Source organism: Hyposmocoma kahamanoa, unplaced genomic scaffold (assembly GCF_003589595.1).
Source record: "Hyposmocoma kahamanoa isolate Upper Pololo Valley unplaced genomic scaffold, ASM358959v1 65, whole genome shotgun sequence".
NCBI classification, from domain to species: Eukaryota; Metazoa; Arthropoda; class Insecta; order Lepidoptera; family Cosmopterigidae; genus Hyposmocoma; species Hyposmocoma kahamanoa.
In genome coordinates, this window is record NW_020653853.1 from 7,495,180 (window position 1) to 7,508,969 (window position 13,790).

The 13,790-nt window shown below is 39.3% G+C and overlaps 1 protein-coding gene and 1 pseudogene across 1 annotated transcript in view; both read left to right on the plus strand.

The window, feature by feature from the left end:
* LOC113231438 overlaps window positions 1-13,790 on the plus strand; it is a 182,282-nt gene that overhangs the window by 61,894 nt on the left and 106,598 nt on the right. Inside the window, exons 2-3 of the mRNA XM_026465758.1 lie at window positions 1,917-2,244; window positions 4,411-5,678. Of these exons, the coding sequence (XP_026321543.1) occupies window positions 1,917-2,244; window positions 4,411-5,678 (1,596 nt within the window). The remainder of the gene's footprint in view (window positions 1-1,916; window positions 2,245-4,410; window positions 5,679-13,790) is intronic.
* Window positions 9,415-10,356, plus strand: LOC113231286 (annotated as a pseudogene).

Here is a 13,790-nt window from a genome sequence, read left to right on the forward strand (position 1 = left end):
CCAATATGCTTATTGCTTGTGGTAATTAAAGTAAATATTTAATTTTATTACCATTATCATTATTAGTAAATGAAACTATTCTTCCGGAATTAAATCGGGTATATTTGTTTTTTCAAACAAACCGCGTATTTGTTTGAAAAAGCAAACATAGGTACGCGATTTAAATCCGGAAAAATAGTTTCATTTCCTATGTGTAACTATCGCGAAAATCTAAGAACTCGATATTATTATTATTTTTCTGAGAATCGTTAAAACGTATGAAATGTATATTTTAACAATTTGTTTTGAAGGTTATCGAATGGATGTTGGGCCATAAAATTAATAATCATTCTACATCACTCTCAAAATTATTATCTTTTTTGTGCGCTCAGCGGAGCCAGCAAAATCGCGTACGACACAACAAAACGATGTCTGTCACTATTTTTTATTTATTTTTATCACAAAAATGTATGCTAAAAAACAACGAAGTGGATTCCACGTAAACAAAACAACCGAAAAAAATCTATTTTGTAACCCCTTTTAGTAACTTTAGACGGTTTTGATGGATTGATGGGATGTAAGCAGAGATAAGGCAGGTTTAATCTGGGGCATGTTAAAAAAATGTTCCACGGTAGTACATTATCTATAACCATAGAAAGAGCATTGTTACCTACAAACAGATCGCAATAATTTCTCTTATGCATTATGCACCTAACAAACAGTCCAATTTAACAAAATATTGTCTTGTAAGTTTTACAATGCATAACAACTCATGTGATTATAAACCGTTAAAGTTGTTCGATGATCACGTTAGTCTCTTTGTTATGGACATTGCAAATCAATTTACCTATATTATATATACCTTGGATTCGAATCAAGATTTCGAATATTCTGAAAATATTTTATAAACAGCAATAAATCTACTTTTAAAATCTGTCCGCATATCGTATCTTACTTCCATCTTTCTTGTCTGTAATACCAAAACGCGTTGGCCGTGTAAAATCGGCTGCGGGCTGGGTCTCGAATGCCTTCGACGGGACCATCGTGTTTCTTTTTTCCTCGTTGAAGATGTATCAGACGCATTATCCTGGAGGCTTCGTTTTGGGCGCGGGGCGGTGTGAGGGGGCAGCGCGTACGCATAACTTCGCCGTGACGTCACTTTGGGCCGGTAAAAACGCCATGAACTCAAGTCAAGGTCCATTCCTGCATTTACATGATATTATACCTACACTTTAACGTTTTTTGCTCAGGGCATTTGATGGATGCAAGTTTAAAGACGGGATATTCATTTTAATTCTTACATCTTATAGTAATTTTATTTGTATCATGGAAATATGAGTTCTCACGTGTGGAAATAACACGTCTAAGATTACTTCATATATATTTTCGTTATCGAATGTTATATAGGTACTGGGTGATAAACCAAAAAATCACTGACTATTTTAAAGGAGCACACTGTATAATAGAAATAAAAAATACATATCCAGTTTTTTAAACGCTTGAGTATTTTTAACCTTGTAACTTAGCTGGTTTTAACCCAATTTACATAGTAGAAATGTAAGCGATGTAAACAACGTTCATGGCAACCGAATTCGTAGAATATGACTGACGTCCCCGTTACACACGAGACCGGCTGTCGGTTATCAACAATGTGTTATTAAAGGCAAATTAATAAATGTGGAGATGAGGCCAAGATGGATCGCTATCAGTCAATTTGGATGCCTCGTGAGATTTGTAGCTGTTAGTACAAGTTGTTAGACGTGCGTCTAATTGTCTTATTGAATGTCTATCATACGGACAAGGCTAAAAAAATGGGAGTTCTGTACTACGACGGTACTGGAGAGTTCGTAAAATGTAGAACACATTTACGTCTTGCACGTTTATTATCATTAGTGAATTCATTACTTAACTCAGCTATTTAAACTTTATTATTTCAGGTGACAGTATGCAATAACAACACAGTTGCGGAGATAGTGAGCGATCCTATACAAGAAGCGGGTGCTGTCATTGCGGGTCTACCTTCAGGCCCACTATGCGCTCCTCAAATCGTTCCCCTTGGTGGTCCACTTCCGCTTCCGGAGACACTTGATGCCCCGCCACCGGCTGCACCTATCGCTTTACTCTTCCTTGGGGGCTGCAAAGCCCCTGTAGAGCCAAGGGCACAAGCCTCTGCCCTGGAAGGCGAGGTGCTAGTCGTCGAATATCAACCTCCGCCGTGGGATGGAAAAGATCTGGAGACATTTATAGCTTGGGAAAAAATTTACGGTTAGTATATTTTCTATTTTGGAAGAACCAAGGTTGAGATTTAAAAAACAAACTTTGGCTTCGACTTGATTTTGGGGTGCACGAAAGTATTCTTAGTAGGTACGTCAGGCGTAAACCTGGGTAGCAATCGACGAGTATACCTTACGATGCGTGGCAAATCCCTTCACAACATGGAAAGCATCCCATGCCCAATTCAGCGTGCCTAAGTTCTGGGCTGCGATTATAATAGTCAGTATGCCATCGATACGACAAGAAGAAGATATTGCTAAGCAAAAATGGCGAGCTAAGTAAGTTTTTCGTATTCACAAAATGAACTTGGTCTAAGTTTAGGCAAGAATTGAGATTGGGATTACTTCGTAATTTCTTGTTTATACTTAGACAAAGATAGTTGTTAACCGACTTCGAAAAAGGAGGAGATTCTCAATTCGACTGTATTTTTTGTGCGATGTTACGTGATTACTATTATTTGTAAACCGATTTTGATGATTCTTTTTTGTTGGAAAGAGGGTACCACAGTCCAGACATTGGTCCCATTTAAATTTGAAGAAAATATTTTACCTCTAAACGTGGCAAACTAGGGGATGAATCCGGTATCGCGCACTTTCCGGTAACCGATTTCAATAAAACTTGACAAATAGATGTCATTCACGTCACGAACTTTTCAAATCGGTTTTTTTTATAAAATAGTTATAATTAAATACCAAAAACTTGCTTTGCTCGCCGTTTCTGCTTAATCGACGTCAAGTTCGTTTTATAATTCTCAGCGTAAATTATGGCGACTCGCAATGTACACTTTGAAGTTTAGAATAACTTAACAAGTGAAACTTTTTTGCATAACAGATAATTAGTAAGTGATTTTGGTCAGTTCTTCGCTTTTCACCAACACCTTTATGACATTTTACGAAACGAGTTACGCTTTAAAATGTATTTGGCTTTCTTAGACAGTCCTCGGTTCATCAATGTGAAGTTATTGAGTATTCTGCCCACATTGGCGTTTGTAGAAAGCGGTTTAGCAATAAACGCGTACGCACGCTATTGTCGGGTAATCTTTCGCAGAAGACGCTTATATGTACTAGACTTGCACTCGTCGTGACACTCATATTAATATTAAATTCAGATAGAAGTAACATTCCAATGCTAAATAAATATTATAATAAGCATAATGCAAAGACGTTTTAGATTCTTCAGGTACTAGCATAAAGGAAATTATTGAAAGCAGATTGTATTATCTGTTATTGTAATAACGAAACGTCATGTTTTGAAATAATGGACACAGTATTATAGACGCTTTTGAATGCACCCGGATCGAAGGATTTTTTTCTTAGAGTTCGATCTTTGTATTAATAATTATAACAAACTAGTGGAGTAATTTCACAAAAAAAAACAATTGAATACCATGGTAGTAAAACATCGTGATTTTCAATAACCTTAAAATAAATGTACATACCTGGCTGAGTGAAGAAAAGCTTTAATAGATTTCTCACAGATGGCACTACAGCAAAAAAGTCGTTGAAAACCAAAAACAAAGATCTGCAATAAGCATATCTGCTGGTTCGTACCGCAGCTCAATTGGGAGAGCGTCAGACACGGTTTGCTGAAGGCGTTTGTTCGAATCCACCTGGACAGAAGGCATTTTTCTTAGTATTCGATTACTTGTATTAATAATAATGTACATAGAGTTACTTATGTAATTCAAGTAATTACCCACTTTTTACCGTGTAAGTCTAAATCAAACAGCGTTTATGCAATCTATTGTATTAGTGGTCATTAAGATGTATCGAAATGATATATATCAATTTATTTGCCGCACCTACTCAAATCGTGGCGAGATATAGCGATAAAACAATACCACTAAGAGGAGTCGTTCTAAGTGTTGTGTAATTTTGATATATTGTTTATTTGATTAACACTATCTAAACGTTTCTTAATCGACGCCCAACGCGATAGTTCAAGGCGCGGGAAAGGTCTCGGTCGTATTTTGTGGCTCTGATGAACTTTACGCAAGGCCTGAATCTGTCTGTCCATTCTAATTCAATGAGATTTGGTATCTGAGATAAAGCGGACATTATATAGCAAGAACATCTCTATTTCTTCTGCAATCCGTACCCTAGTTGCATTAAAATTCGAAATATGTATGAATGACGCGTACTTTCTCTTTTATTACAGCTTCGACTTTGTTCTCGGCCGTGGAGTTATATGGCAAACCGCTGCTTCGAGCTGCAGTCATCACCAAGGAGGAGTATCACCTTCTTTTCTATTACCTGGAGTCAGTTTCGGAGGCCAGTGAGGCTCTCACCGAGCGCATGAGCAAATACATCGAGTCTGGCTTGCTTCTCAACGAAGGTAAACATGAAAAAGAAGACAATGTACAGTCAACATCAAGCATTTTAACTACAAATTCAAAGAGAGACTCAAAGAGTATTCTGAGTGAATTGATCCAGGAGGGTGTGATATCCCATAGAGATGTTGATGCGACTTCGGACATCGCTAACTCTGAATGCAACGGACAATCCACGGAAAGCCGCAAGTCTGACGATAGCGTATCCAGCATCTCCTCAACTAGTGCGAACCTCCACAAAGTCATTATCGATATCCCAATAGATTGCAATACGTCTGTGGCCGATAGCTCGCTCGCAGAAACCGTCGATACAGTTACCACCGTGACCATTAGGAACGGAGGACAATGTTGTGTCGACCATAGAATATCGGCTGATATCTCCGAAAACGTTTGGGCAAACGTTACATGGGATTTCCTCAATCCAATAGATTTTGGCTACGATCTTATAAGAAGTGTGAAACGTAGTCGCTCCGAGTCGGCTATTACTCCTGTCGCTAGACGCAAAAATGAGGAAATTTACGAAACGCTACGAGATGTCGAAGGAGAATCATGTGGCAGTATGACGCCGTATGAATCGATTGAAGATCTGTACGACTGTATAAAAAATGCACAGTACAGTAGTGCAGCTGTTGAAGAATCGTCACCTTCAACTGAAAGTCAGTCCGAGCCTCAGTATCCTGATTATTATGAAAAGACGAGCACCACTCGCCAGAGTTCAGTAAGCAGTGAGAAAAGTGGAGCTTCTTCTGCGTTTCCGTTTTCGAAATGTGGTTCAAGCGATTCGACCGGCGCGTTCACGTCTTGCGAGTCCACGAGCGGCGTCAGCACGTTTGCTTCAAAATGTATTCCGGAGTTATTGAAGAACCGGGAGCTGCCACCTCCGCCGTTGGAGAGTCAGCCAAGTGAAAGTGCAATTTTGCTGAAACAACTGTTCATGGGTGAACTAATAGACGCTTACAACGAATACTTAACCGCGTATCCGTACGCACGTGCTCTACTCCGCAAAAAGATGCGTCGAGACGAGCACTTCACAGCATTAGCGGAGATCCGACGCGGCGCTGCCAAGTACACCATTGGAGATTATCTAGAGTTACCGGTGAGTAAAATATATGTTTAAATTTATTAATTGCATTCTTTATTCATGTGTGATATCTAATGCAACAGGAGGAGGCATTTCTCACGTAAACATAGACGTGGCATTAAAGTCATTCAAATAATAGTGTCTTCATTGCACTTGACCTTAGTCGTTGTTGCTCCGGAGTGTAATGTACATACGTGTCAAATGTTGTCATTAAATTTAATCGACGGTGGTGGGAGAACAATGCGCCGGAGACAGCGGCGTGGATTGATTTAGATTGAGCGCCGGTTTAATCGCGGCGACAATGATCGCGACATGCGCACGCGTCGCCGTCGCCATTCAATGCTAATGGGCCGGAAGAGTGCACGTGCAGCTCTCTCTCGTATTATCACAGGTATTGTCTCACTATGTATTACCGCCAATGTGTCTGAAGTATGCCAATTATACGTCAGTAGATGGATAATGATAATACACCTATATGAACGATTTGTGTATTTCCACACAATTTGATTACATAAAAAGTCTTCTTCTTCATCAACCCATTCATGTCTCGCTGCTGGGCACGGGTCTCTCTCAGTCGAGGCCATAGTCCGTCACGCTGGCCCAATGGGGGTTGGGGACTTCACACATTTTTGGGGGATTACAAACTTAAATTTCGCACATAAATTCCGAAAAACTCAGAGGTGCGATCCCGGATTCAAATCCACGGCCTTTGCTTGAGAGGCGGTAGGTCAAACCATTAACAACCATGACTGTTTTTAATAAAGTAAGAAAGACTATTTAGAAATACTGGTACAGCACTAGTTTTCAGCTTGCCCCTTTACAAACACTTTTGCTTGTCGAGTCTGTTTCACAAACTCTCTACTACATAATCTTTTATTTAATTCTCCAAAAATAATTTTTAAAACATTTAAGAAAGGACCACTTTGTGTCTAAATAATAAAATTATAAAGGTAAACCTGAAAATTTTGATAAATAAATTAACTCTATTTAATTAAACATATGTACGAGTATGTATTTTACTCCTCTCTATTTTTTTAACTCACACATTCATAGCCTCACACAAGGTAACCCCTGTATCGTGGGTGCCTTGGAGACACACATAGAACACCACAAATTGCACCCAAACTCACGAGAGAAATAAATACAGGCCATTCAAATATATCTCCCGACCCCCGGGAATCGAACCTAGGACCTTTGCGTGGCAGACTAGCATGGTAACCGTTCGGCCACTGAGGCTGTTTTATAAGAATCTTTCTGTATATTTACTTACCCATCTATGTAGTATATACTGTACACTTTGATCAATCAATCACTGTAAAAATTTGAAATTTGTCTATAATCTTATTTATCTATTGCCTAGAAATACTTTTATTAATTCCCAACCTAGACGTTGGATTAAGATATGGGTATGTATATATGTATATATATATATATATATATATACATACACATATATGTATATATATATATAGGAACTCGATTTATTACGGATTGCAGTAGGTACAGTATTTTTTTAACCCTATATTGCTCACGTTGTCTCGTGCGCAAAATCCTGTCGTCCATATTAGTTGCCATGTGCAGACTCGTATTCTATTTTAGCACGCATGGCAGATACAAATGTCGTTGCAGTTAAAACCTTCATGAAATGAAAATGCTTTTGTTGATGTGTACGTGTAATGCATTCGTGATTTTGATTCTATCGCCCTGCCTCGCGCATTCTATGATAGGTACGTTGTAAAATTTTGTAGAACTTAGGGCTGGTAAACACGTAAAATAAAAATATTTACTTTCGAGAAAGTGTGTTTTGAGAGGATGTTTTGGTTTGGGTAATACATAGCGCCGACTATAATGGTCACGGAGTTTTAAGAACCGAGATTTGTATTTATTTTATTTATACTAATTACAACTGATTTATCCAAGTACAGTAATTAGCAAGAACAATAATAATAAAACATAAAACATGATATGGAAGGCAATATTTATGAACAGGTGGAGTCGCACTCATTCTTCTCGCAAAACATTATACAATTATTTAAGATGTTCTTCCATTCATCCCGATACATATCACGTTTAGGCTTATCAGACAAGAGTGCGTTGATTTAAGCCAGTATTTGTCAGAGAGGGACCTGTCGCGGGGCGGACGCGTAGCGCTTGGCGGGGCAAACCGGCGGCGTGGGCGACCTGCACGCCGCCGCGCGTACCGTTCCGGGACGTACAGGAGGCTCAGTTGGTTGTGAAGATCAAGAGCATCAATAAACCGTGAAGAATTTTCATTCCCATTAAAATTTGGTATTTTGCTCTACGCGCTCTGAGGTACGAGAAAGGTATTGGTTCACGTCGAGGATGTAATAATACATTGGAACGATTGGAAGAAGAATGATTGCAGTTTTGCTGAATGGAAAGGAAGGGAACTTTTGTAACCATAGCATAATGATTATTTTTAAATTTACGAGTATAATTTATCACTCGTACATAGACTATGTATGACTATTTTCAGAAATAATATAAACATAATATAAATTTAATATAATATGGGTAGTATTTGAAAGTTTCTTAGTAGAAAATTTCCTCGAGAGCATCGTACCCAGAAGTCTGTCACCATTTCCTCTTTGAATAGCTAAGCTTTTCTTCTTCTTTTCTTTCTCTCTAATTCTTTTGTGGAAATAACTGTCAGGCTTGTGGTCACCGGAGGCTTCTACGAGGCGATCTGACAACTCGAATGAACACAATACGAGCCAAAGAACAGGTCGCGCGTTTTCAAGAAAATTGTCGCGTAGTCTGAGAAAATCGCGCAGCACCGTATCGTATTTAGTTTCTACATTATAAAATTATTGGCATGAAGTTCATTATGCTATGTACAATTTCATAAATACTATATATCATAATGAATTTTGTGTCAATTGTGTAAAGTGCAAACTAGAAACGAGACGGTAGCTGTGGGAATATTCAACATTGTTTCTTTTGCTAGTATATAGTTTGTACGTAAAAATGATCAAATTTGAGTTTTACCCATGATTTGCCACTTTTAGTGATAGCAAAGCTCTAATGCTGAATAAAGACTTTACCGCACTTATAGAGAATTAATAAACTACAAGTTCAATAAAAAGCTTTAACAAGCTTTCTCGCGTAATATATCACGACTTACTCATAACAGCGTCATCGAACATCGAAATTAAATCAATGTAAAGGCCTATGCACACGCCGTATTTTTTACACGCGTTTATGGCGCCACGCCGTAGAGACTCTATAAAACTGAATGCAAAAGTTTACAGACTGCGACTTAATGTCGTTTGAATCACGTTAACGCGTTTCTTGTGTGCGTAAAAAACACGCCGTGTCTATAGGCTCTTAAGTCGACCAGTAATATTATTTTCTTTTCTTGACAATAACTTTCGTAGCAAAAGATCTCCTTGTGAAAGAGTTCGTCTAGGGAAGTACTGCCCCTATACATATTTCTGGCGCCAAAGAGTAATATGACCATTGCTGCGGTTTTAAGGAGTTGTGAAATTACCGGTACAGGTATGCACGGTCACAGTAACAGCCACAGCCAGTAGCTTACTACCAGGTGCACATAAAAAAACGTCATATCATAAAAACAAAACTATAACGTTAATGGAACAGCCCTAGCGAGTAGAACAAGGTGCGATAAAGCGATGTACCCCTTGTGGCGCAAGCTTATCTGTTAGCGCATCGCAAAGCTTTGTCGCCTAATCGCCTTTGTATTAGAAAATATTCAAAATCTACAACATCAATGGAACAGCCCTGGGTAGACGCGCATGGCGTGATTGCGCGATTTGCCCCTTGCGGCGCGAACCGATCTGATAGTACAGTACTAATGCTTTGTCGCCTTTGCACTCGCGCCGGTCTCATCGCGCTGCATATTTATGCCAGTTAAGCGACGCTAACCCACACAGATTGAATCTTAGCAGCGTTGTTAAATAAAATAAGCAAGTATTTAGACTCCACTAGCAGTACACAGACATCTCTTGGGTTTTTAAAATAATAATTAAATTTACAGCTGCTGTTTAAATTTCTTTGAATATGCGCTATAATCGCAATAATAATCCAATTGAGCCAACAAAAGACAAAAATAAATAATATGGAACAACATGAATAAGACAAAAATAAATGAATAAATACTAGGTACCATTTATTGAAAACAATAACGCTGACTGAACTTAGTTTCATTTTTTTATGATACTAAGTAACAGGATGAACAAGACGTACGCCTGGTGGGAAGCGACACGCCTGTCCATAACAGTCGTAGTGAAATCACAAAGATCTGTGTGGCACTACCACTACTCGCGTCACCTTGAGACATAAGTTGACACGTCCTATGTGCTTGTAATTTCACCAGCACCCTTACCTTTGAAAATATTCTTCTGTCAACAGTTGTAGACAGGTTATCTAAAATGGCCAAGCGCACTAAACAAAAAAAAAAAAAAAGTCGGAATCACTAGCAAATATGGCACACTTTACGGTGCCTCCCTCAGTAAGATGGTGAAGAAAATGGAGGTTACCCAGCACGCCAAATACACCTGCTCCTTCTGTGGCAAGGATGCCATGAAGCGTTCGTGTGTCGGGGTCATGCAAGCGCTGCAAGAGGCCAGTCGCTGGTGGCGCATGGGTGTTCTCCACCACAGCTGCCTCTTCCTGCCGGTCGGCAGTGAGAAGATTGCGCGAAGTCAAGTAAACATCTGGTTAATCCAATAAACATTAAAGTAACAAACCTGGAACGCAGCAATGTACACATTACTGCTTGACGACAGAAATAGGCAAGGTGGCAGTACTTTCCTGGATTAGCTCTTGCACAAGGAGCTCTACTGCTAAATTAATAAAAATTAATAAATTAAAAGACTTTATTCTTCAACACAAAACATATAAAATTATTTTAAAATAAAACAATTCCTTAAATCTATGTTGAAAAAAAGGGTTTAGCAATTTGCTGTTTTTCATGTTTCGCCAGGCAAGTCTTCGCCACTGGAGACATCGTAGCATGTGGAGACGACACCTTTTCGATTAAATATCATAAGTGTGTATTTTTTTTTATTATCGATTCACAAAACTAAATTCAAAGTCTTAAATAAAATAAATGTGATTGGTTAACAATATAAGGTGAGAAGAATGTATTCTTCTAGATGTGAACACAACAATTCGTATTTAAAACAAAAAAGTGCTTAAACAAATAAATAAGAGAGCACCTTACTCACTATATATAATACTTACTACAACAATCTCAGTACAGAGTACTAAAAAAACCGACATCAAAAGTTCGTGGAATTACATCTATTTGCCAAGTTTCATTGAGATCGGTTAGCGGAAAGTGCGCGAAACCGGATTCATCCCCTAGTTTACCAACCTTAGAGGTGGAATATTTTTAATTTTTTTAAATATTACTCATACTGAGGTACTCTCTTTCCAACAAAAAAAGAATCATCAAAATCCGTTCACAAATGCGTAAGAAACATACAAAACAAAAATATATTCAAATTGAGAACTTCCTCCTTTTTTAAAGTCGGTTAAAAATTAACAATTATAAAATTTTTAAACGTCAAATGGCATGCGTACTGACCTTCCACTTAGCAGTAAAGAGTATTTTATTGTGTACAAAGAATATAACAGGCAAAGAACGGAATTTAAACAATTTAGAGTTAATATGGCAGACAACCACACACACACAACATTACCGGTCTCAAACTGGGGAAAACCGTGAACTATGACAACCACGTGATTCAATGTGGGGTTATTACCCAGAACATACAAGCGCGAAGCAATTTATAAAACTGAGCTTTTATTTCCCAAACTGATACTAACGGGAGTGAAACCCGGGACGTTCTCATCCAGCACCCACAATGCAAACCGTTGGGCTACCGAGGTTTACAATTAAAACAGTTTATTACACCGTAGTTGAAATAATGCTTCCGGCTTTTACTAGCTGTGCGTATGCGTAAACAGTTGCTGACAGTTCTGGTTCATAGAAAAAGAATTAATTCTTACTAACAATGAGACCATGCAGAGTGAGCCTCCTCGTGTTCCTTTGTTTGACAATGTTAAATTAAGCAGAGGTCAAATTGTCAGCGCGCATGGGCTTCGATCCGGAGTACACGTACGTTAATTTTTGTATTTGATGAGGTGAACTTACCGAATTGCGAATATTCTTGGTGAGGACTGTATATTAATATTTCTTAATAATATAAAATTAGGTGAAACCCCTAACCCTCGTGATACACGTGGCAATGAATTGATGAGCTCTTGCAGTTGCCCGTACCATTCTAAGCCAGGAGCTGAAACGAGATGGGTCTACGACTACCGGCACGGGTTACTCACTTGCGTCGTTGTGGTTACAAAGTTCTGTACAAGGTAATGAGGTCGAACTGGTCGATGGATCGAAGCGTGCGAATGACGATTTAATGACGCGTGCAAATGGTTCCAGCTCCACTTGATCTGAGGATTCAAGGGCTGCACTACCGGCTCAGATTGCCAGTTTGTGGGACTAGTGAGTAAGAATTTAGACCAACTATCCAACGTGAGTTTACCATTAAAGTGGTACATCTACCACGCGTCGCGTCATTAGCTATTAAATATAGCATCAGCTATATTTAAATCGGTTGAAACCCAGTGCCATTCGGAAACAGCGTTGTTCTCCAATATCTCGCCAACTCTATTGGCTACTACTGGCTTAAAGATGTGTAATTTCCTGAATCACTTCTGAGCCAGCTCAGTACGGTCATCAAGTCGCACCATAGGTAACGTCGACTGGGTTTACCACGGTGAGCGTCGCAAATAAATGAAGCCAGGCGAGTGGCTATCAAAGCGCCTAGTAATACCAGACGCGGTATCGGAGCCGGTTTCAATGGCGCCACACGTACTTTACTTGCAATGAACGCGAGCTTCACGTCACCGAAAACATCAACGTATCAACAATATGCGACTGCGACGTACGCTAATTCACTTGCGTCACAAAATACATGTAGCTCCCGTTCCCTCACATTCATGCTACTTAATGTATACCATCGGAGTATTCGTATTTCTAGAATTGACTTTAAACTCTCAAACCATTCATCCCGTGTTTTGCAGTTGTCTTCACAAAGCCTCTCGTCCCACTATAAGCCTTTACGCCACAAATTTTGGAAAGTATTCGACCTAAGACTACGATTGGTGACAATATTCCCAACGGGTCATAAATACGCATGACTTGAGTAAGAGCTTGACGTTTTGTTCGGGGAGGACATGACTCATTAGAAAGACCAGAGTTAAATTTTAGCTCATCACAAGAGGGCAGCCAAATAAGACCTAGAGTGCGAGACATCGAGTCATTACACAAATATACATCACGCACCTTACTGACCACGATATTGGACAACAACTTACCTGGTAACGTTGCTACGGTTGCTGGCTCGTTGGTTGTCCAGTCACTCATTTCGAAGCCACCGCATTTGTGAATAGTAACTACCTCTTCAGCCAAGCCAGTTGCGTCCTTAATACTATAAAGACTGCTGATAAAATCATCCATGTAGGTATCGCTCTTGATGATTCGCACGGACTCTGGGAACTCTTCTCGGAACTCTGATGCATTTAAGTTGGTGATGTAGATTGCAGGACTTGAGCAAGCGTCAAAAATCATGGAGCTCATACGTAGGTTTTAGTAGGACCAGAAGGGTCGTCACGTCACAGGAAGCGTTGGGCGTCCCTATCTTACGTATAACTTTTATTTGTGAAATATTTCCTTTATATCGGCAGTTAGGGCGATCCTTCCTTCTCTAAATCGCATCAAAATTCCGAGTTGGTTCTGCAACAGGTCAGGTCCTGTTAACAGTAATGAATTTAAAGACAACGAAATGCGGTAAATACCAACAAAAACCAGCGGATTTTTATCCCGTGCACTCTTCCGCGTATCCTTTATTCAATGTGTCGTGGATATTTTCACGGTACCGCTTAGCAAAGTCTGGCTCTCACCATATCTTTTTTTCTAAGCTCCGGAACCTAGACAACGCGAAAGGGTAGCTATTAGGTGCTGTTATCGTATCCGACTTCCAGCACATGCCAACTTCAAAGCGCCGGATGTAAGTGCAAAAAAACCGATTGAGCATCGAACTTCAATACATGTAATAGACAATTAAGAAGAAT